Source organism: Galeopterus variegatus, unplaced genomic scaffold (assembly GCF_000696425.1).
Source record: "Galeopterus variegatus unplaced genomic scaffold, G_variegatus-3.0.2 Scaffold1477, whole genome shotgun sequence".
Lineage (NCBI taxonomy): Eukaryota > Metazoa > Chordata > Mammalia > Dermoptera > Cynocephalidae > Galeopterus > Galeopterus variegatus.
Genome location: NW_007727588.1, coordinates 221,429 through 247,601, shown reverse-complemented (window position 1 = coordinate 247,601; position 26,173 = coordinate 221,429). Strand labels below are relative to the sequence as shown.

Here is a 26,173-nt window from a genome sequence, read left to right as displayed (position 1 = left end):
TCATACTGGAAGATTATAAAACATCTCACAGATTATAACTAATAGAAAATTTTTAAGCTTTTTAATTAAGTGGATATAGCATATTGCTTCTAAAATTCTAAAAATTTACCTGTTATTTTTACTTACAAAGCATTCACACACACATATTGCCTGTGCATTAAGACAAAAAATTTCAACAAATTCCCTATAGCAGAAATCATCCTTTGAAAATTAGGTAACAAAATCAGAGAATTTTCAGAAAATAAACTCCCCATGCCACCCCCAAATATATTCACTTAAAAATAAATGTTATCTTAAATAAGTAATATATATATAAAAGCATAATATATTTAAACTGTAAACTCTTTAAAAAGGAAAGACATTGAGATACACATGTATCCAAAACTGTGAAATATGACCAATGTGGAAAAACAAAATAGGTGAAAGGAATGAACAGGTGTAGAATCAAAGATTAATGAAATAGAATCAAGTATATTTAATTTAAAATATAAAAGCCAGTGTTTTAAATAGACAGACCAAATAAGCAAGCTTGCCCAGGAATAAGAGGAGGAAAATGTTATTTAGTTATGGAAGAAAATGACAAGATAAGACTACATGTATTTATGTCAATAAAAATAAAACAAACAGTGATTTTCTAGTATTTACCAAAACTTAATAAGAAGGTATGAATATAGGATAAAATAATTTTGAAAGGTAGTCAAATATCTGCCACCAAAATGGTCCACTTCAATTAGGTTTTCAAGAAACAGATAATTCTCATATTGTGTCAATTATTCGAGAACATTAAAAAATGGAATGTTTTTCAATACATTATCTAAATATAGCATAACCCAAATATCATGACTAGAGATTGATAATAGAAAAAAGAAAAAAAAAACATAAGAAAACTATAGGCCAAGATCACTTATAAACAAAGGTTTAAAAATTCTAGCTGAGGGCCGGCCCTGTGGCTCACTCAGAAGGGTGCGGCACTGGTAGCACCAAGGCCGCGGGTTTGGATCCTATATAGGGATGGCCGGTGTGCTCACTGGGTGAGCATGGTGTGGACGACACCATGCCAAGGGTTGCGATCCCCTTACCAGTCAAAAAAAAAAGTTCTAGCTGAAATATTATCAAATTGAATCCAAAATTGCAATAAAATTACAATACTATATTATGAGCAAGTATTAACAGGTAGGATTTATCTTAGGAATGCAAGGATAGTTCTTCATAAGTATATACTACATTAAGGTAAAAAACATACAATTAACTTGGCAGTAGATAATTGTTTCATAAGGCCTGGAATCCATTTTATACTTTAAAATCAAAATACAAATGAACAAAACATCAGGGCATCTACCTCAAAAAAAGAAACTGGGGCAAAAATATAGAGAGCAAGGAGTTTATTTGGGCCAAGGTTGAGGACTGCGGCCAAGGAAACACAGATTCAATTTGTCCTTAATATGTGCTCTGTCTGGCAGCAGTTATAAACTTTTAAAGAAAAAAGGAAAAGTTAAGGGGATAGTTCCAAAGTTGTTTTCCAGGAATTTACATTGACTCACTAAAACAACATAAGCTAGTGTTTGGCTGTGCATATCTTTACACCATAAATTCCAAGAACCTTACTACAAAGAAAGAGTGAGAGTTACATTGTACAACTTGTGATAATATCTGGGTAATTTATAGCCTTTGGTAATGGCAGCTATCTGGATATTATTGCCAAAACATACCTTTTCACCAATTATCCAAGACATGGGTGAAGGAGACATGACTAAAGTCCCACACTCACATCTCTCTCTGGGCCTTATAAGTTTAGCATATTTCATATTCATTAGATTTCCCTGAGCTACTTTTCTTTCTCAAGTGTAAGAAAAAGGAAGAAAAGTCCTTAACTGGATATCTGTCGAAAAACCTAAGTCAGACATAATTATATTTAACAGTGACACAATTAGAAGCTGTTCCACTAAAGAAAAAAGCAAAATGAGGTTCCTGCTTATACTGCTACTCTGCAATATCTTTAGCATTGCAGTAATACAAGAAAAATAAGAAACTTTCTTTTTTGGTTCCTACAAAATGCTATGCTATAGATTTAATCAAATAGGTCTTATACATTTTTTTAATAATATACTTATGTATTATAAAGTTTCTGTTGCTGTGGTGAATGGAATATTTTAAAACATAATTTTAATTGGTCAATGCTAGAGTATAGGAAAACTACTGACGGTTGTATGTGGGCTACCTGACTTCTCTTAATTAGTTCTAAATTTTTTAAGTTGATTCTTTAGAAATTTTTAAGTAAACGATCCTGATTGGTAGAGAGAAATGATGGTTTATTATAGTTTAATTTTTAGAAGAGACATTTTCCAAATATATTTTTAAAAACTTGTTTTTAAATTTTATTAAGATAGTTATTTTAAGTGTTAGAAAGAACCTTTTCTGTATGCCTTATGAGTTGGCTAGGGTAGAATAAAATTTTCTCCAAAGATCTTTAAAAAAGAAGTAGATTAACACTTAGATAAGATTAATCAAGACAATTGATACAAGAATGTAAATGGATGACTTTTAGGACCATAAGCTCTTTTTTGATTATGCCTGTTTTACAGAAATGCTATAACTTCAGTTCCTGGGCTCACACAACTCATTGTGGTACTCTGTTTTGCAAATGTTGGAAATGGAATGCACCGAGTTGACAACTGTCTGAAGGATTGATTCATTCTAATTAAATCCAAAATGAGACTGGAGAACCAACCAGAATGTTCATGTATTAAATTAGGGAAGCCTTCCCTTTCCAGGAACAAATATATTTATGTATGCTTCTACAGCACTGTGTAAATCCACATTAGTAATCAGAAGATTTCAGCATTAAAGAAAAGATGAATAAATTTAAGAAATCTTTCAGCCAGGGTATAATGAGTACCTGCCCCAGGTGGGATTCATTCTTGTAGTGACCAGTAAAATGAAGTCCATTAGGTTAACTGTGTCTCTCCTTTGACAAGTAATTGTTAAACATTGACGAGCTCTAGCACTCAATCTTTGCTTTTCCTAAAGTCATGTGAAATATCTTTCTTTTATTCAAGTTAAATACTTTTAGATTTGCTAATACCATAGTTACGCAACAAGATTCTTTGATAACCTTTCAAACTTTGTTTCTAGGCCATACAATACTTAATTCGTTTCAGGAAAAATATCCTTCTGCAGATAATGAATCATGTTCTGAATGTGGTTTTAGTTTGTTTACTTTTGAGAGGATTATTGTGGAGACATCTCCACAGCCCTCTATCATGTAGTGTTTGATGACTGTGTTTGTGTGTGTGTGTGTGTGTGTGTGTGTGTGAGAGAGAGAGAGAGAAAGAGAAAGAGAAAGAGAGAGAGAGTCATCTAAAAAATGACTTAGATGACTCCTAGCAGAACCATTAATACCCACTTTTAATATTGTTTTGTTTTATCAAGCTATCTAAAGCTTCAGTCTTCTAGCCAGTAGAACCAGAGTTTTATCATAGCCTTAATTAGAACACTGTTAGAAAGAAAGAGAAAAAGGAAAACAATGGTTTTGGCAGTAGACTGCTAAATATTAATAGCATTTTTACCTATTATTGATAGTTATAACTTGGAGCCTAGCAGTTACCTTCATACAACAAAACTTCTAAAAGAATCTCCGGGACTTTACCAAACAAATTCTGTTCCCAGGCCTGATCAAGAATATGTTGTATGTTCCATTCAAGATTGAATGAGTTATGAGTCTCCTATATTACCTAGAAGCTATCTATATGACATAATATCAAAAAATAAAATAAAATAAAAGCCCATGTATGGTAGTATGTATGTGTTGACCTTAGTCAGAAAATAATTTCATCTTTGAAATATCCAGTTAAAACCTGTGGTGTTCATTGTTTCTGCCAATTGAGTAACTATATAAAAGTATTCTCATTGTTAGCCAACAAATCGTAACCATGTGGTTCATAGGCTGTGTTAAATTTAAAGTCACTTCTAGTGTCTAGATGATCAAGAACATAAAGTAGAGAAAATGACTTTGGCTCAATGTCTAATCTATAGGCGTGTCTGGTCTGGACGTACCTGCTTAACTAGGGTATAGTGAACAAAGCACAACATGGATGAAGCCACTGACTATTTGTGTAACTTGCTTTGGTGGTTTGCTTATTCTTTATGGACTAGTTTCATCATATGCTAAATGGGGATAAAAATATTACCAGTTCTTCTTACTTCAGAAGATTATTATGAGGATTATATAAAGAAAGTTTACGAAAACACCTTTTAAGTTGGGAAGCACTACATAAATCATGGTGGTTATGATTGCTGTTGTACCATTAGATCTTCAGTAGTCTCCTCTGATCCTCGGAGGATATGTTCCAATACCCCCAGTGGATGCCTGAAATTGCGGAGAGTACCATGTCCAAAAATACTATGTTTTTTCCTATACTTACATGCCTAGATAAAGTTTAATTTATAAATTAGACACAGTAAGAGATTAACAACAGTAATAAAATAGGACAATTATAGCAATATGCCAGCATCATTACTCTTGTTCCTTAGGGCCATTTTGAAGTAAAATAAAGGTTACTTGAGCACAAGTACTGTGATACCTCAACAGTCCATCTGATAACCAAATGGCTATTAAGTGACTACCACCAGGGAGTGTATACAATATAGATACACTGGAAAAAGAGATGATTCGTGACCCTGTTAGGACAGAGCAGGTGGCACAAGATCTCATCACACTTCTCAGAACAATACACAATTTAGGATTTAAGAATTGTTTATTTCTAGAATTTTTCATTTAGTGCTTTTGGACTGCAGTTGACCACAGGTAACTGAGACCATGGAAAAGGACAGAACTACCATATATGTAGAAAAAAAGTCTACAACAAAATTTTTGATCATATGTAATCCAATTAATTTAAAATTAAAAAGTGAAGAGATGACACTTTTCAGAAATCCCACTAGACCCAAAGACTTTAAGAGAAAGTATACCAGCTAAAAGATTGCCATTATGCTGTTATTATTGAATCTTTTCCCATCAGTGAGAATGGTAAACCTAAGAGAGGGAAATGAAAATTCATTGCAGAAGAAAGAGTACCTGCATTTCTGTGATAAAAATAATTATAGAATTTAATTGCCAGGTAGTACTTTGGTGATTGTGTAAGCTAAACCTACTAGAGTGCCCTAGAACCTTACACATAGTGAGAATTCAATGAATGTCTGCAGAATAAATGAACTTTCTAGATGAGTAAATCAAAGTCTTAAAGGTGATTTACCAAGGTATGTAACAGAAGCAGTATCAAGATCAAGTCCAAGACAGGAGAGTTTCAACCCAGAATTCTCTACATGATGCCTTCCATTGGTACAGGTCGTTACCTCTGAATGTAGAAAGATGCAGCCATAAGGACTGGGCACCTGAGTCTATTTCTTTTCCCTAAGTCATAGTTTTCAGAGCAAATGCTAACACTATCCAGACTCTAGTCTAAAATTGTCCCTTTTAGTCACCATGAAGTGTTGACACCGATAGAGATAAAGCTAAGTTTGGTACTGTAGGTAAATGAAAGGTTCAGTATGACAGTAAAATTAAACTCCCAGAAAAGCCTAATACTCAACTGTGGGGAAGGAGAAGTGCCTGAGTATAAGCTCCAGGATCTTCCCATGGGAGAGAGCTATAAGTAAAGGTCAACATCTCTAGAAAGTAAACCACACCTGCCTTGTTCGATGATGCCCTGTATTCACACTATCTGGTTCTCAACAGTATTTTTTTTAAATGTGTATATGAATATATAAAATAGAAGCTGTATATATATATGTTTTATTTTAGGAAGTGATATACATAATAGTATAAAGTGTATTGTTACTAAATGTCTTTTCCCTACAATTGGTGCTATTTTCTGTGCTCATCCAAGCAGGAGCAGTACAACAACCTCTTTCACTTTCAGCCAACAAGCATTAGTGCACAGGACTGCCGGTGTGCTCAGCCACTGAGCATCCACTGTCCTGTCCACGGTTCAGTGTGCTTGGCTATATGCCAGTTACCTACTGCCTGACAATCTGTCTCGATCCATAAAAGTGTGCAAGTGATAATCCTGGATCTTCCAAAAAGAATTTAAAAAATTGTATTTTCTGGAAATTAGTAAGTACTTAGGACTGATTGATAATACAACTTATGAACGCTCATGGAGTATAACTACTGCAGTACTTAGTATGAAATTTGTAAACTTAAATTATGTGTTTGAAACAATGTGCTCATAATGAGTTAAGCATGAAACATAAGAAGATAGGAGACAGCATAATTAACACAAAGAAGTATAAGGAAAAAAGAAAATATAATTTAATAATAATTTATAGTAAGAGCAGATGTTAAAGGGAAACATGGCTAAAACTTGCTTCAAATGTCTGGAAAAATTGACCGTGAAAAAAGAAAATACAAAAATAAGTAATATTATGAGAAAAGAGGGATTTTACTATAGATTCAGCAAAGATGAAAAACATTTAAGAGAATTTTTTGAACAATCGAATGTATTACCTAGCAAAGTTGAAGAGGTACGTGACACACAACTAGCAATTCCATCATGGCACAAACTCCAGAAAAATATGCTCAAATACCCTATTTAAAAATGTTCAGAATTCAGTCTGCCAGGATGGATAAAGATATAGATGGCTCTGGGGCAAAGAGTGGTCTCCGCCTTGTAATTGGCTACTTTGAATTGGAGTTGATATGGCAGCAGAAAGGCAATAAGCCAAAATTCCAGAACAATAGCACCCTATGCTTCTCACAAATAAAAGCTAACCTGGTTTCCAAAGAGCTTAAAAACACCAGGAGGAGAGAGGGCTGCTATGTACTGTGAGAGAAACTCTCATGACTGCTGCTTTCTGAGCCTTCTTTCTCATCAGACTAGCAAGTGGCCAAGTATGAATGCAGCAGCCCTCACGCTAGTAATGAGTGATTCAGGCTGAGGATCCATTTGTGCACCTTCCTACCTGTGGATGTAGGTGCAGATAGACTTTTGTACATAAAGCAGAAATGCTTAAAGTTGCCTGCAAAAGGCGTTTTTTATTCCTTGTAACTTTACTGAGTAGGAAATTACAATTTAACTATGTTGTGGTGAAGCAACAAAGACATAATGTGTAATTATTATGGGGCCATTCTAAGAGGAAATTTTCAAATCCGTGTCTTCTGTCTTTGGGAATATGACAACTTTTTTTTCAATGCTTTAAAATTTTTCTCTCTGTCATCAGTTCACATTGTGAAACAGCACTCAAAATGCACCAAAACTCTTATGTTGCAGAAAATTCTGTGAAAGATGAACTGTTCTCCTCTTGTATATGAGTTTGAAAAATCAAAATGTCCTGCAAATTTCTACCAGACACAACATCATTTCTTCCAATATTCCACAAACATTTTCCCCCCATAATTTGGGTTTTAAGCCTCCTAAATACAAAAGCATTGATATTAACAAGCTTCTGCTTTCAACCCATAGCAGATGATTATAGACATTAATTATTTATAAGACTTTATTTCCTTGGATTTTATGTTATCTGGATAAATACTTATTTACTTTCTAATCTCAAAATTATCTAGTGATAAATATAAGTTGCAGTTTTACTGTTTTGTCTATTTCATTTAAAATATTGCTGTTGTTAACTCATTTTTTTTTCTTTGTACTTCATGTTTAATAAATAGTTTTATTATTTGGACTATAGCTGGCAAATTCAATTCCTCAGCTAGACACAGAATAACCATATAGCATATAAAGTTATGACAAATAATGCCATAAAGTTTAAAAATGATCAGTAGGATAAAATTTTTTTTCTCAGAAACAGCTTAAGGGAAATGATTTTCATAGTTCTAAATCTTAAAACATCACCAGCAAATAAATGAAGTTTGGAAATTCCTCATATGTTTAGATTATTATAACTTGGTTTGCTAGCCTAGAAGGTCTCCTAAACAACAGAGGTTTTCAGGCAAATGCTAAATGAAGTCTTGATGGGAATATTGTAGATAGAATTTAAGCATCGAACAGTTGATTTAATTATTGACCTTGAAAGTCACTTACATCCCTGATCATCTCTATCTATAGATTTATGAAGAGAATAGTGGAAATTAACTTAAGGACTTGTTGACCTAGCTTGACATTTAGAAGCATTGTTCATACAAATACAATTTTTTTACACTTTTAAAATATCATTATAGATTTATTGGATAATAACACTATATTTAAACAGTATTAAGTTTAATTTGTCCCCACCACCAGTATTTTGTGGTCTCTCAGTTAAAAGAAACTGTCCTGTTCTGAGGTAGTGGGCAAGCGAGCCCACTTAAAACATCCTGACTGACTAGATCATATCAGAATGCCCTGGAAAATCCATGTCCTATTAGTGAGGTGAGGAAGTTTGGCAGTTAATGCAGGAGACTGAGAACCGGGCCTCCAGCCCTGCCTCTGATTCCTCAGGCGTGGTAAGTCTTTCATACATTTCTATGTCTTCAGTGCTCCTGCACGGGCAGATTATTTTTAAATCTACCTGACAATCACTATGTAACTTGTACATATTTACAAATAAGCTTTAGTATTTAGGGGAGAAGTCAATTCTCCCTCAAGGGAAAAATTTCATCATTTTATTTCTTAAAGTTAACTCAACTTTAGTTTTTACTATTGGAAAATCACTGAGTTACAGATCAAAGCAATCGATTTTGGGATAAAAAATTTCAAACTTTAAAAAGCAATTAATTTATTTTTCCTTTCACCCACAGGTCTACCCACGGATAGCGCCGGCATTTTGGCACTACCTGCGGGTAGAAGTGAGTAGCGGGTACTTGAATTCCCCCACCTTTGCTCCTTGCACTCTGCTGGTGTGGTCTGATCTAATGTGCCCATTTTGCTCAAGATGCAATTGCCATTCTGTGTAAATGTGCTCTCACATCACCACCATAACTTAGAGTTGGATAAGAAATCTAAATCACCAACAGTACAAGCGTAGTTTACGTAAGACTAATCATCATTCTTAATAAATTTCCAAATCAGGGCCATATCATAAGCATCACAATGATAAACAACTAAATGCTAAATTATGGAAAACCATGCTTACTTCTTTTTAATCAATACTTTAGATACTCAGAACATAATTCTTCAATTTAACTTTGGAATGTCTCTCTTCTGTCCCCCAGGAGCATGAGCAGCTCACCTATTCCTCCACAAGGTCCAAGGCCCCCAGTGTCATCATCACAGGTCTCAAGCCAGCCACCAAGTACATATTTCATATCCGAGTGAGGACTGCAACAGGATACAGTGGCTACAGTCAGAAGTTTGAGTTTGAAACAGGAGATGAAAGTAAGTTTCATACAAGGATAATAAAGTAAGATGTTAATTTAGTACATTCCAATTTGATCTGATATTTTAAAACCAGTTGTCCCAAATTGTTAATAGCTTCTTCAAATGAGATTCTGTTCATGTAAACATCCATGCAGTCATTTCAGTTAATGTTTTGGTGCTATAATTAAATACTTCTATGAAATGCCTTGCTCTACCACAATTGTAATGTGGCTCAGATATGTCCCTTTATGCAGAAGTCATCACTCACGCTATAACACAGAGTCTCAATGGATGGCATTAGCCTAATTGTTTGCCAGTCCTGGCATCATAATATGATACTAATGAAAACTTGGAAGAGAATAAAGCCATGTACAAATGATTTTAGCAGTTAGTTTAAAATTGTGCATCTTTGGCTTGTTGTCTCAAATCAGTAAAAACAGTGGTCAGGGGACAAACGCCACTGGAATGCCATTATGTTTAAATATACATACATGGGCTTAATTAAAACTCACATTAATTCCATAACTTCAACTTATTGAAAAGCAAAATGGAAGATGAAGGGAGTGAGATGTTGCAATGTCATGTAAAATAGGCTTTCAAATCTCCTACTCATTCTGACCCGAGTTCTACCATTGAATTCATTTTGAGTTTCTGAAATCCATCTCACTGCTATCTTTGTAAGAACAATATGGGTTGCTTTTGCTATGAATTTCTATAGAAAAATGTTCAAATATATAATCATAATAAAAATCTTTTCCCATCATTGCTAAAATACTGTATTAATGTAATCATCCAAGAATAGCAAATTTATTACATTAATTTTTTGTGAATAACAATAATAATAGCTGCCGTTTATTGATCCCCAATAAGTGCCTGAAATGACATGCAGTATTTTACATGTATTATTTCATTCAAACCTTTCAACAGCCAATGAGACAAGTATTATTTTCCTAATTTTACCTGTAAGAAAACAGAAGCCTAAAGGAATTGAGCAATTTGCCCAAATTTATGCAACTGGTAAGAAGTTAAATTAAAATTTGAAACTGAGAGCTGTCTTCTACCAAAACCTGTGCTCTTAACTACCCCACTGTCATGTTAAGTCCTATAATTTGAATTATTATGAAGTACAGTATTGGTCTGTTTCTGTTGCTTATGACAAAATACCTGGAACTGGGTAATTTATAAAGAAAAAGAAATTTATTGGTTATGGTTTCTGAGGCTGGGAAGTCCAAATTCCAGGAAACACATCTGGTGAGGGTCTTGGTGGAGGCAGCAGTGACCCAGGAGTCTCACATGAGAGAAATGGTACTCTCTTTTTAAATCTCTCGGAACAACACCCCTGACCATAGTTATTAATCAATTCACTATGGAATGGTCCTATAATCTAATCACCTCTTCAAGGATACACCTTTCAATTAGTATAATAAGATTTCCCACTCTCAGCAGTTACAGTGGGGAATAAACTTCTAACATATGAACTTTGGGGGACACAATTCAGTCATCCATTGCAAGTACTAATGGTAAGACTATGAAATAGGCCAAAATTTCCCCAGTGTATCCCTACTTGAATTTCAAATTCTATGACAGAAGGAATGTTTGATTGTTATTGTTGTTTTTACATTGATGAACAATATTAATCCAAAGAACTTCTTTGTTACAACTATATTTAACTAAAAAGTGGGAAAATGCTGACATATTTAAGTAAGAAGAAACACAGCTTAGAGAAAGAGTCAACTTTAATGAGTAAAAAGAATACCCGTAACCTGGATGTTTAATATCAGTGATAATCACTTGTTATCCTGCTGGAGACTATAGACTTCTCAAGCTAGAATTTAAACTATTGGGAGTAGAGTGTAATGATTACTAAGCATAATTTTACAATAAAGTCAATATAAAAATATCTGAAAAAGCATCCCAGCTATGTCCTGCTGACTAGTTTTTCCTTGTCTACATTTCAAGCATTAGGCTAGGTGAAAAGCCAAGAATATAATCCAAGGAAAGTTTGATCCAAGGTAGCATCAAGTCATTGTCTTTTCGAGGCTGTTTTTATTGCACAACCTGCTAAACTTAGCAGCCTCTCAGTTCTCTTTATTCCACAGATGAAGAAACTCACATAACTTTTAAAAGTATGACATTTTTGAGTATGGCACTATTAAGTTAGAAATGTACTCTTAGACAAACTCATTCTAGTAAATCTAAATTAGTCATTATGTTCAGTTGGGGCTTTTAATGAATGCAGTTTAGTCTAATTAAAAAAATAAGTTCTAATCCAAATATTAGAAATTTGATTTGGTATTAACTCTAAATTTTAACTCATCGTACTTTCAGGACAAGAATTTCTTCAGATGTTATATAGAAGAAAAGTTCCTTCCCCAGCAGAAAGGTCCCATACTCAGTGATGATTCAGTACAATGTTCATTCATTCAACAAAAATGTGTAAAAGACTTAATATATGCCATACTCTGTGTGAGGCCTGGGGGATAAAAAGGTAATAATAAGAGCTATAGCCTTTGCAGTCCAGATTTGTGGGAGGAAAATGAAAGTCTAAATTAAAAAAAATACAAGATTAGTGATATGTGGTTTCATAAATATATGCTAAGTGCATTATGAGAGCATAGAGAAGAAGCTTAATTCAGCACAAATGGGTCATGAAAGGCTTCTGGAGGATGAGAAGCGGGGGTTCATTCTTTAAACAGGAGAAGTCAGGGAGCAGCAAAAGCATTGAGGCCTGAGACAGCAAGAAATATTAAAGAGAAAATAATTTGTTGTGGCTGCAGAGAAGACAAGAATGGTAAAATGGTGGGAGATGAAAGTGGAGAGTTTTACAGGGGCCAAAATGAAAGCACTCTTTTGGCCAAGTTAAGAGTACTAGCATATATCCTGAAGATATTGGGGGTCCATTGGAGGATTAAAATTAGGGAAAATCATGACTAGTAACAGGTATGTTTCCCTTTGCCCTCTGAAGGTTTGCTGAAAATCAACAGACAAAAAGGCAGACTAATAAAATGAAGGTGCAACAAATTTTATTTTAATATGCATAGCACCATAATCCAATGGGGTACAGAAATTTATATACCCTTCTTCGTAAGGGAGGGGGGTAAATAGGGAATGTAGACAGTCTTTTGAGGAACAAAAAAAAAAAAAAAGATTATTAGGGAGAATGAATGAACCCAGGAGACAGAAATAAACTTGATTTGTGGAATTTGAATGAGCCTGAGAGGCAGATGTTATCTTAAGAAATCTTTCCAGGTTGGTGACCCCCCCCCCCATTCTCTTCTTTTCTCTGGGGATTAATCTTTCCTGGTTATTTGATGAGATTCCTAAAGAAGGGATCTTAAGACACTTGCATTTCTTTTGGAAAGATGTTTTCTCAGATAAGGAAACTACAGAGAAAGTCTCTTCCTTCGTTTGGGGTGTTGGAGGGGGGCACTAAGACAAAGTTAGAGGGACCTTAATTCTTAGGCTTATTTCTGAGGCCTTTTAATTTAAAAGCACTCACCATGCCAAAGTGCCGTATTTTGGAGAGTAGTTTACTGCACCCCAACACGTACAATACTCTATGTTGAGCAACTTACATACATTATCCGGTTTAATTCTGACAAGATTATGCCTCTTTTTAGAAACTTAAGTATTTTTACCAATATCTGATAACTAGTGAATGAAGGTACAAGATTAAAATCCTAGAATTATCTGACAGTGGCAATAGAAGATGGTGAAAACTATGTTGTCAATTACTGATTTGTGAATGCCATGAAAGTGACTTTGATCAGATCTTTGAAGAAGCAAAATGTCCAAGAAGAGTCTGAGAAATATGTTTGTCTAAACCTGGAGTCTGGGTACATAAAATGGCTCCTAAATTGTTGGGAAAATAGAATAATTTAATCAGGCTCCCCTCACCTTAGGTCTGGTTGGGGGTGGTGCAGTACATTCTTTGTAAGCAAGTTATGTGTGAGTGGAGTTAGTGTGCATGTGCCATGCTGCCACTTGGCTGGCATTTACTGCCTTGGGTGTTCACCCTGCATGGCCATGCTCTCCAACCTACAGCTCCAAGGACCTTTTTGCCGGTTACCTAGCTCATAGACCTGTGTGTGAGAGGTTTGGTGACCCAGCCTGGCATGTGAAGGGTTTGTAACCCAGTCTGGACAATGGGCTTGAGGGGTCTATGAGCTCCAGTCCCAGCCCTAGCTCAACATAAGTCAATTTACAGCCTAAGGAGAAATCATTTAAAGGATCATTTTTTAACTGGTTAGCTTTAAATTGCACTTTCAAAGCATGCTATTTGTGCCTAGAAGAGAATTTCAATGAATAACATCATAGTAGGATATGGGTAGGTTTATCATAAATTCAGGAATATGGTGATATGAATCCTAATTGACAGCATCAGTCTTTTCCCCTTCACACCCTCCTCGCTGAGGTTTACCTAACCTTGTAATATATGCATAGAGATGGGGTATGGATTGGAGAGTAGAGATTAGGTACTTTCTCATTTGATGGTCTGGTTCAAATTTTTTACAGTAAGCATAATAAAGTATTTTACGATTCAGTTCTCCTAAGCCATAGTTATTTTTCTTTGTTCAACTCCTACTCTGCTAACAACCAAGACTGTAGTATAAAATATTAAATAATTCCTTTTCAAAATCATAATGTTCTTAACCAATTACTTGTGCTCTACAAACATAGTGGCATCTGAAGAACAATTATGATGACCCCTCTTGCTCTTACAGCCCAGTGCTTGGGATTATTTTTTCCAGTGTCAGAATATGCTGTGGAAACTGGCTAACAAATATAACTAATTATGACTGCTAGCACTATAAAAAGAGTCTACTTGAACCTTAGCTATTGGTTTTCTCTCTCCCTAAGTCTATAGAACAACCTAATGACATATGTGTATATGGAGGTAAATAGAGAGAGAGAGAGAGGTAGATAGATAGATAGATAAAATTAATTGATTGATAGATAAATAGATAGTTAGATATTTACTCATATATAGTCACAAATGGCCACATTTTGTGTTTTAATGCTGACATTTCATGTGTCCTCTAATCACCCTCTGGACTAAGTGTATCATTAAATATTATGTTTGCTAACATCATTTACTGAGATCCTATCATGTACTGGCCTTTTTATTAGGTATTGTACTTGAAACCTCCCCCCTTTTAAAAAATAGACTTAATAAAATTTCAATGAACTATAAAATTAGTAGTAATAAAGAAAGAATATATAAATACTCCATTTGAATTTTGTTGAAAGATAAATGCAAGTTATGTGTTAAAATCTGATAAGAATTTTGTCAGAATTAAAGTAAAATTCACATTGTATCCCAAAATGTCAACCATAAGCACATATCCCCACACATACACACACACACACACACACACACACAAACACTAGTTGACAACAGTCCTTTAATGGATCATATGGATGAAACAATAGGGAATTTTAACTGCTTCAAGTTTATTATTTCTGTGCTTATTTTCTAGACTTTTCTATGGAGAAAAAGATGGGAATTACAATAAAAAATAATCAACGCCATCAATAATATTATCCTCATACACATTTGATACATTTTTAACAATAATCTGTTAAAACTACACCTACATTTTTAAAAGAATAATAAAAATAATTCTAAAATAAGGAAATCACACACTTGTTTTTATTTAAAACATCGCCAAGATTTATCTAATATTCCAATGCATTTTAGAGTAACAGAAAATAATTTTATATGTACATTTTTAAAACCAAAATAAAATATTTCAGCAAGATGATAGTTAGCTTAAACCTTTTGCTTAAATACTGGAAAATAGCTTGTGAGCTATCAAAAGTGAGCAGCCTCCATAGCTTAAAGCCAACTGTTGAAAGAAAATTGGAATTTTAGATGTACTAATTAGCAATTTGCCTCTTTCATTGCCTTAATGATTATCCCAATGACCCAGAGGAGTTAATACATTGCTAACATATAAGCAATGCATTTTTTTTCCCTAAAAAGATTAATTATAGCTTAAATATTAACAACATGTAAACTTAGGTTTTCACCTTTAGGCTACATAAAGCAGTTTTGTAGCACAAAAACCTCCTCTATCAAGACGTTTTTAAATATATTATTTGCCAAAAATAGTAATAAAGTATTAGATTTATATCACATAAAAGAACCACACAAAAATAATCATGATCAATATTAACAGACCAAATAATAAATTATGGGATCAAGTAGGTATTTTGTAATAAAATCTTTTGTCATGTCATACACGTTTATACAAAAAGTGGTATGTAGGTACAAATGAATGAATTTAATCACCTAATTATTTTGAAAACATCCATAAGATATATTTATTTTAGTACGGTTTTATATTAAGCAATTTGATTTATATTAACAATTTATAGGTGGTAGGGCCGGCCCGGTGGCGCACTCCGTAGAGTGTGGCGCTTGGGAGCGTGGTGGCGCTCCCGCTGAAGGTTCGGATCCCATATGGAGACTGGTCCGCTCACTGGTTGAGTGCTGTGCGGGCGCGACACCGAGGGTTGCGATCCCGTTACCGGTCACGAAAAAAGACAAAAAGGGGGAAAAAAAAAAAAAAATTTATAGGTGGTAAATGATGCTGAAAATGAAGGTGCAAAATTGTGTATCTACTTCCTTCTTCCCTAATGCATTATTTATGTTCCTATTTGACTAATTTCTCTATACTCTATTTCATATTGTTAAAAACCCTAAATAGTTGGACATTTTATTTTTATTTTATTTTTTATTGAAATATAATTGATTGCACGTATCTGTGGGGTACTGCATTGAATATCCTACCTGTATGTAATATGTGATGCTCAAATCAGAATAATTAGTATAGTCAACACTACACAATGTAATCATTTTTTGTAACCCCTTACAAATTTCTCACTAAACCCCCCTCCCTCTCCCTTTCCCACTTCTGATAACCCCAGTTCTGTTCTCTCACTTTGAAAGTTCAATGAGTTATTGCAATTGTCTTATCTTTCTTTCTTTTTTTAATTATTTTATTTTTTAGCTCATACTTATGAGTGAGGACATGGTATTCCTCTTTCTATGCCTGGCTTATTTCACTTAACATAATTTTCTTTAAGTTCATCCATGTTGCTGGTGGTAAATATACCACTTTTTCCTTATCCAGTCATCCAACGATTTACATTCAGGTTATTTCCAACTCTTGGCTACTGTAAAGTATAGGTATCCCTTCGACACAGTGATTTCCATTCCTCTAAGTATATCCCAGCAGTAGGACTGCTGGATTCTGTGGTAGTTCTATCTGAAGTTGTTTGAGGAACCTACATACTGTTTCCTGTAATGGCTGCACTAATATACAGTTCCACAGTGTAGGAAGGTTCCCATTTCTTTGCACCCTGGCCAGCATTTGTTATTCTCTGTCTTTTTGATAATGGCCAGTCTGTTTGGGGTGAGATGATATGTCAATGTGTTTTTGATTTGCATTCCCCTGATGCTTAGTAATAGTGAGCATTTTTACATTTGCCTGTTGGACATATGTATATCTTCCTTTGAGAAATGCCTATTCAGCTCCTTTGCCCAGTTTTTAATTAGGCTACTTTTTTATTACTGCTAAGTTGTTTGAATTACTTACATATTCTGGATTTTAATCCTTTGTTGGATGTATAGTTTACAGTCCTTCTGCAGGATGTCTTTTTACTCTGTTGATTGTTTCCTTTGCTGTGCAGAAGATTTTTAGTTTGATATAATCCCATTTGTTTATTCTTTCTCATGTTGCCTGTGCTTTGGGGGTCCTATTCACAAGTAAAGTCATCTTTGCCCAGTCCTACACCCTGGAGTGTTTCTCCTATGTTTTCTTCTAGATTTATAGTTTTGGGTCTTATATTTAATCCATTTTGAGTTGATTTTGGTATATAGTGAAAAGTAAGGATCTAGTTCTATTCTTCTACACATGGATGCCCAGTTATCTCAGCACCATTTATTGAAGAGGCTGCCCTTTCCCCAATGTGTGTTCTCCTGTGTCAAAGCTCAGTTGGCTGTAAGTGTGTAAGTGTGTGGGTTGATTTCTGGGTTCTCTATTCTGTTCCAGTGGTCCATGTGTATGCCAGTGCCATGCTGTTTTGGTTACCACAGCTTTGTAGTATAATTTGAAGTCAGGTAGTGTAATGCCTCCAGCTTTTTTTTTTTTACTCAGGATTGCTTTGGCTACTCTGGGTCTTTTGTTGTTCCATATGAATGTTAGGATTGTTTTTTCCATTTCTGTGAGGAATATCACTGGTATCTTGATGAAGATTGTATTGAAACTGTAGATAACTTTGAATAGTATGGACATTTTCACACTGTTAATTCTTCCAATCCAAGAGCATGGAATGTCTTTACATTTCTTTGTGTCTTCTTTAATTCTTTCAGTAGTGATTTATTGTTCGCATTATGGAGATCTTTCTCCTCCTTGGTTAAATTGATTTCTAAGAATTTTATTTTTGGTAACAATTATAAATGGGCTTCTTTCTTGATTTCTTTTTCTGCTAGTCCCTTTTTGGGGTGTAAAAATGCTACTGATTTTTTTGTTGTTGTTGGTTTTATATCTTGCAACTTTCTGAAATCATTTATCAACTCTAAGAGAGTTTTTGGTAGAGGCATTAGTTTTTTTCTATGTATAGTATCATGTCATCTGCAAACAGGGTCAATTTGATTGCCTGTACCAATCTGGATGTCCTTTATTTCTTTCTCTTGCCTGATTGCTCTGGCTGTACTTCCAATACTACATTAAATAGAAATGGTAAGAGTGGGCATCCTTGTCTTGTTCCTGATCTTAATGGAAAAGCTTTCAGCTTTTCCCCATTCATGATGATATTAGTGGTAGTTTGTCATATATGGCTTTTATTGTGTTGAGATACTTTCCTTCTGTACCTAATTTGCTGAGTCTTTATCATGAAGAGACATTAAATTTTGTCAAATGCTTTCCCTGTGTCTATTAAGATAATCTTATAGTTTTGTCCTTGATTTTGTTGATGTGGCGTATCACATTTATTAACCTGCATAAGTTGAACCATCCTTGTGTCCCTGGGATGAATCCTACTTGATCATGGTGTATAATTTTTTTAATGTGTGGCTTTATTGTGTTTGCTAAAATTTTGTTGAGGATTTTTGCATCTATGTTCATCAAAGATATTGGTCTGTAGCTTTCAATTTTTGTTGTATATTTTTCTGGTTTTGATGTCAGGGTGATACTGGCCTCATAAAAATGAGTTTGGGAGAATGGTCTCTGTTTCAATTTTTTGGACTAGTTTGAAGATAATTGGTATTAATTCTTCTTTAATGGTTTGGTAGAATTGAGCAGTGAAAGCCATCCAGTCCTGGGCTTTTCTCTGTTGGGAGATTGCTGATTACTGCTTCAATCTTGTTACTTTTTATTGGGCTGTTCAGATTTTCTATTTCTTGTTGGATCAGTCTTCACACCTTGTATGTGTCCAGAAATTTATCCATTTGCTCTAGGATTTCAAATTTGTTGTTGTATAGTTGTTTTATAACAGTCTCTAATGATTCTTTGTATTTCTGTGGTATCAGTTGTGATGTCTCCTTTTTCATTCCTGATTTTTGGTATTTGAGTCTTTTTTCTTCTTTTTTTAGTTAGCCTAGCTAATGGTTTGTCTCTTTTGCTTATCTTCTCAAAGAATAACTTTTTGTTTCATTGTTTTTGCATTTTTTTGTGGGTTATTTTTTTTGTGTGTTCTATATTTTATTTAGTTCTATTCTGATCTTAATTATTTCTTTTCATCTACTAATTTGGGGATTGGACTGTTCTTGTTTTTCTAGTTCTTTGAGATGTAGCATTAGGTTGTTTATTTGAAATCTTTGTATTCCCTTGGTATAAGTGTAAATCTCCTCTTAGTACTGCTCTTGCAGTATCTCACAGGTTTTGGTATCATGTGTCTTTATTTTCATTAGTTTCAAGAAAGTTTTTGATTTCCTGTTAAATTTCTTCTTGGACCCATTGGTCGTTTAGTAGGATATTGTTTAACTTACATGTGTTTGTATAGTTTCCAAAGTTTCACTTGCTATTGATTTCTAGTTTTAACCCATTGTGGTCTGAAAAGATACTTAAAATGATTTCATTTGCTTTTAATTTGCTGAGACTTGATTTATGATCTAACATATGGTCTATCCTGGAGAATGTTCCATGTGCTGATGAGAAGAATGTATATTCTGTAGTTGCTGGATGAAATGTTCTATAGCTATCTGCTATGTGCAATTGGCCTAAAGTGTAGTTTAATGCCTACATTTCTCTGTTGATTTGTTGCCTAGATGTTCAGTTCTGAGAGAGGGGTGTTCAGGTCCTCAACTATTATTGTATTGAGGCCTGTTTCTTTCTTTAGGTCTAATCGTGTTTGTTTTATATATATGGGTGCTCTAGTGGTAGGTGCATATATATTTATTATTATTTTGTCTTCTTGCTGGATAGTTCCTTTTATCATTATATAATGGCCTCTTTGGCGGGGGTGGATGACCCTGGGTGGGCTTGTTGGCACCCCAGCTAGATTCCCATGACCCTAATGCTAGCCAGGGTGCACCGGGTTATACTGGAGCTCCTCAGTTTGAATGGGTGACCCTTGGTGGGATTTCTCTTTCTTCTTTCATAAATGCAGAGTCTCCTCCTGCTCCTTGCTTCTCTCATTTGAGGGGTGGGTTTATAGTCATTGGGAATTTTTTTCTTTACTCTATTTGGCTATCTTGGGTTTCTGCACTCTCAGCGGATTCCACATGTGTCTCTACACAGATCAAAGTAGTTGCATGGACTGCACAAATACCTCCCACCCTCACTTGTGCTACCATGGGGGTCAGCATAATTACCCCCTGGGTTGGGCCACTGGGTCACAAGTCTGCATTCACTCACCTCTTTCCCTGGGCTCCACTGGTGACCCTTGTTGCGTCAATGCAGTCAAGTGGTCAACTGGCTGCCTAAATGGCAGCATTAGCTGCTTCAGTGGTGGTAGACCACCCTGGTGGCAGCAGTGGTGGCAGGCTGCCCTTGCAGTGGTGGTGGCTGTGGCAGACCACCCACTCACCCACTGCTGTGTCTGCAGCAATGGCAGGCCACTTGTGGTACCCTAACATCTTGCTGGCTGTATGTGGGAGCTGCCCTCAACTCCTAAGGTCCCTATGCTCCTGACAGCTGTTGCTGAGAGCTGCCCTTGCCTCCTGTGGACATTTTTTATTAAACAAAACATGAATTTTTCAATGAATATTCATGTCTCCCTCCAAATATAATCTAAATTGGTATTGCTTCTATCTAATTTCCCTCAAGTTAATATATACTTTGGGAAAATTAGATAATTTGGATGTTTCATACACTAAAATGTTATCTACCTTTATCATATCTAAAGTTTTTCTGTGACTTCCAACTGGAATATTCAGAAAGCTATCACATTAAAATGGTCAGGCTAGCTCACATGCTACCTTTCCTGAAGTATTCTTGATCAGTCCAGTGAGAAATCATAACTCTTTCCAAGGACTTTCTATAATACTGTATTGCAGAAGGGCTTAATTCTTTACTAATTTGTAAATTCTTTGAGATTAAGAACTATAGTCTGTATATCTCTGTGTCCCATAAAATGTCTTGCACATAGGTTTCAATATGAATTTAATCAAATAAAAAAATACAATTTTCAAAAAAATAATATATGAAAGAATAGCATGTTCCCTATCAGTTCAAAAAGAAAGGATCAAATAATTTGAGTTGCAAGAGATAAGAAATATTGCTTGCTTTATTTTGGGTAACAAGCTGTAACAGGCTTGAGTCATGTAGAAACACGATATATACAATTTTAATTACAAATTAATTGCTAATTCTAAAATTTGGTGGTTTTTTAGGTAGAGTAAAATGATGTTTTTGTTGTTATCACATATTCTTTCTTAGATTTCTTTTTGAAAACTTCTATTATGTTTGGTCCACTCTATTGGTTGAAACACAATCTGCACTGCTTCAGTTACTTAGAATGAAATTAGCTACATCATTATTAACAGCAGCCAGAAATTTTGGAATGGTTATTAATGGTGGAGTATGAAGCAGAAAGAGGACCAGCTGACCCTGGTGGAGTAATAAAAAAGTTAATTAATCAAGGAGGAGGCAGATTTCATATTTATGAGTCTACCCAGAGGAGGACAAACTCCAGTGTATAACTCCAGTATATTTAATTTGAAATAATCTCCACTCAACAGCACACTTTCAATGTTGGCAGCCATAGCTATCTAAATGCAAACATCAATGGGAAAGAAGAATTTTCTAGCAGTTAGGTTGTTTGAATATGCAGTAGCCTGCTGTATGAGATAATGAAGGTCCTTCATAATAAAAATTTATTATGTTGAAGCTATTTGGGTACATGTTTGGCATGTCATAAAGGAAATCCCTGCTTTGTTTAGGGGGTTGGGATATAAGTTTAATGCAACTTCTAACATTGAGATTTCATAACATCATAATATTTGTTGAGTACTATTATGTTCCAAGGGCTATTCTGTTTTTCTCGCTAGTAACATACTTAGAGCCTTTGTAGTAGGTACTGTTATCATGCTCATTTTACAGATCAGGAAAGTGAAGTGCAAAGAAGTGTAGTAACTTATGTACTTTTCACAGGTAGTATGTGTTGGAATCGGGGATGTTATGGCATTAGGCCCTTTTCGTACTAATGCTCAGAACCAGGACTGAGTTTCCTTTCTACCCACTCAATATTTTCACTTTTCTTATTCACCTTGGTCATTATTTCTAATTTTCTACATGACTACTTTTTATTCTTACCTTCAATTTTTCACCCTCCTTTAATTAATTATATTTCTCCTTAGTATAATGCATCTTTGAATATAAACCCAGATTTTTAGAAAACCATAGTTATTTATAAATCACTATGCATCAAGGTCAGAGAGCTGAATAGTGTTTTAATGCAGATTTTTGGATTAATGCACAAATAATCGACCAAATATAATGCTCCAAAGGGGAAAAATAGTGCAATTGGTATGATTTACTTAAATATTCAGGGTCTTGATGAAGGATAATTCTTTGCATAGAAAATGGAAGTCTCCCTTGAAGAAAGACAGCATAGGCAAAAAAGATATTTTGTTTCAAGTTGCCTAGATCAAATAAGGATTTTAAATGAGGGAACCAGACTTATGTACCATGAGATAGATAGAAGACCTTAATATGAAAAATATTAAAGATCATAACTTTGCTAAATGGGCTGGAAAGAGAATCATTAACTATTAACAAGTACTTATAAGTTGTAAAATGTGCGTATCAAAATGCTGTGTTACAATCTGGCTCATACCTAAAGGGAAGTGAGAAACAGGAGTGAATCTATTTCTCAATACAGAAGACAGGCTTATTTTAAGCCAATAACATACAGTGACATACACAAAAATATGATTTATTTAGTATATAAGCCATCATTCCTCAACTATAAGTTTTTATTTTTAATTTAGGAACCATTTTTCTCCTCTTTTGTTTTTTTCTCCATTTTGTGCATGCGTGCGTGCGTGCATGTGTGTGTGTGTGCGTGTGTGCATGTGTGTGTGTGTGCGTGCGTGTGTGTGTGTGGTGTGGACCTACTCTCTTAGCAAATTTCAAGTAGACAATACAGTATTATTAGCTATAGTCACCATGCTGTACGTTAGATCCTCAGAACTTATTCATCTCATAACTGGAAGTTTATAGTCTTTGACCAACATTTCCCCCATTTCTTTTTCATTTTTGTACCTCTTACATCGCTTTGCATGCACGTGGCAAATAGAAGGCATTCAATGAATATCAAATAAATTAATGTTATCCCATAAATACTCAATGAACATACATCTGTTCTTTCAAACAATGTATTTTATTGCTCTACCTATATTTTCAGTATCTTACTTTTAGTATTTATCTAGTGCCTATATGAGTTTTAATATAAGGCAGCATGCCAAATGCAGAGGATACAAGGAAAATAACATACATCCTCTGTCTTCAGGAAGCTCAACACTAAACCACACTAGCGACTTAATAACAGAGTTCCTTATTTATGTCATTCCCAATGTTTGATTTTAATTTGACTTGATTTGAGATAGATTTTTTTTCTCCTATCAGCTATCATATAAATTACCTAAATTTTCCTGGAAAGCTGTTTGCCTTTACAACCTTGAATTCTTCTAGAGAGCAAACACATTTCTTAGGCATTTCGAATTGCTCCAAATTTAGTAAAAAATATATTCTGTGTATAATACTTGAAGAGTTAGAGCCGTTCTTCATATTACACAAATCAGCTTTATTGATCTGTATTTCAAAGCTTCTTCTTAATGTCATATTTTAGTTGTTAGAAGAGCTTCAAGGGCAAAGTGAACAAGACCTAATTTCTCATATAGCCACACTGAGGCTGCTGGGGAGGATGTCCCCCCAAACTCTTTGAGGCTTGGTCCCTCCTGTGACAGTGACAAGAGGGTGGGAAATCGTACTCTGGTTGTTCAAAGGTGGGGCCTTGAAGAGGTAATTGGATTGTGAGGACTACCCTCATGACTGGATTGATCCATTCGTGGAATAATGAGAGTGGTTCTGGTGGCTTTAAAAGGAGGTTAGTCTCTCTCTGCCTCTGTCATTTTGCCACGTGACACCCTGCTTTGCTGTGAAGGGTTAGTACCCACCAACAAGTCTCTCACCAGATGTGTTCCCTGGACTTTGGACCTACCAGCCTCTGAAACTGTAAGCAATAAATATTGTTTTTTTATAAATTATCCAGTTCCAGGTATTTTGTTATGAGCAACAGAAATGGACTAATAAAGAAAATTGGTACCCAGAGAAGTGGGAGGTTACTTATAACACATAGTTGAAAATGTGGAAGAGGCTTTGGAACTGGTTGTTGGGCAAAGGTTGGAGGAGTTTGGAGGACTCAGAAGACAAAAAGATGAGGAAAAGTTTGGAACTTCTTAGAGACTGGTTAAATGGTGGCGAGCAGAATGCTTATAGAAATATGGACAGTAAAGGCCACTCTGAGAAGATCTAAGATATAAATAAGAAGGGAATTATTGGAAACAAAGATCACCCTTGCCATGAACTGGCAATGAACTTGGCCGCATTCTGTTCATGCCCAAAAGTTTTATGGATTGTGGAACTTAAAAATGCTGAACCAGTATATTTGGCAGAAGAAATTTCTAAGCAGAAATGCATTCAGGAAACCACACGGCTACTTACAACAGCCTATGCTGAGTTATGGCAGAAAAGGCATGATGTAAAGCTAGAATTTATAATTAAAAGGGAAGCAGAGCATAAAGGTTTGGAAAATTTGCAGCCTGGCCATATGATAGAGAATGACAGTGCATATTCAGGAGAAAAATTCAAGGGTGCAGCCCAGTGACTGTTTGCTAAGGAGATTAGAATTGAAGGAAGGAATTATCAAGAGAAGGGAAAAAAAGACCTTGAAGGCATTTCAGAGATCTTCAGGGCTGCTCTTTCCATCACAGGCCCAGAGGCCTAGAAAGACAGAATGGTCTTGGGGAATGGTCATGCACAAGGTTCCCTCCACAAGTAGACTGTCCAGGGCCACCTCAGGAAGCTGCTTCCCACACCAGCCCCCTGGCTGCTCCAGCTGTGGCTAAATCGGCCCCAGGTTTGGCTGGACCCACAGCTTTGGAAAATACAAGCCAGAAGCCTTGGTGACATCCACATGGTGTTAAGTTTGAAGGCTCACAGAATGCCAGAGCTGTGGTGGCTTAGGAGCCTCCACCCAGATTTTTATGGAAAAGACTGGGGATCCAGGAGGAGAAATGTCACAGGGATGGAGTCACCACATAGAAACTTCACTGGAGCAAGGCCAACAGAAATGTGGGGTCAGAATTGCAGAGGAGTCATGTGAGTGGGAGCCATGAGAGCAGGACCTCCATGGAGATTCCAGAACTGTGGAACTACCAGTGCACGACGCCAGCCTGTGAGAGTTAAAGCATGGACTGAGACCAGAGAAGCCATAGGAATGGATAGGAATGGGGCTGCCCAAGTACATGGAGACCCATTCCCCACACCAGCTTGCAGAGGATGTGGAACATGGAGTCAAGGTACATGATTTGCCAGTTCTGAGATTTAATGACAGCTCTGATGGGTTTTGGACTTGTTCAGGACCTGTTTCCCCTTTCTTTTGGCTTCTTAAATGGTAGTATGTACTCTAGGTTTGCCCACCATTGTACCTTGAAAGTAGATAACTTGTTTTGATTTCAGAGATGGGACTTTGAACTTTGGACTTTTCGAGCTTAAACAAGTCAAGACTTTGGAGATGAAATAAATGTATTTGTATATGAAAAGGACATGATTGGGGGGGGCAGGGGTAGAATACTATGGATTGAATTGTGTCCCTTCAAACTTTAATATGTTGGAGGCTTGGTCCCCACGGTGACAGTGTTAGGAGGGTGGGAAATCCTATTGTGGTAGTTGAAAGGTGGGGCTTTGGATATGTGATTGAATTGTGAGGACTGTACCTTCCTGAATGTACTGATCTATTATTGGACTAATGGGAGTGGTTTGGTGTCTTTAAAAAGAGAGTTAATGAGGAATTTAGTCTCTCTCTGCTCTGCCATTCTGCCATGTGAGACCCCTGTGTCACTGTCACTACCAACAAGGCCATCACCAGATGTGTTCCCTGGACTTTGGACTTCCCAGTCTCTGAAACTGAAAGCAATAAATATTGGTTCTTTACAAATTACCTGGTTTCACATACCCTATTATAAGCAAAGAAACAGACTAATAAAGAGGCCTATCCAGAACTGCAGAATGATTCTGAATTGTGGCTGCCCTCTCACCCTCATCTTTTGCATAATCATATTCAAGTTGTCTTCAAGAAGTTGATGGAAAGATTAATATTATATATATATATATATATATATATATATTTTTTTTTTTTTTTTTTTTTTT

The 26,173-nt window shown here is 35.5% G+C and overlaps 1 protein-coding gene across 1 annotated transcript in view; it reads left to right on the top strand.

Moving 5' to 3' along the window:
* Positions 1–26,173, top strand: part of LOC103594092 (ephrin type-A receptor 6-like) — a gene marked incomplete at its 3' end in the record, with an annotated part of 232,578 nt that overhangs the window by 43,309 nt on the left and 163,096 nt on the right. The window contains exons 3-4 of the mRNA XM_008577280.1: positions 1,150–1,163; positions 9,146–9,308. Of these exons, the coding sequence (XP_008575502.1) occupies positions 1,150–1,163; positions 9,146–9,308 (177 nt within the window). The remainder of the gene's footprint in view (positions 1–1,149; positions 1,164–9,145; positions 9,309–26,173) is intronic.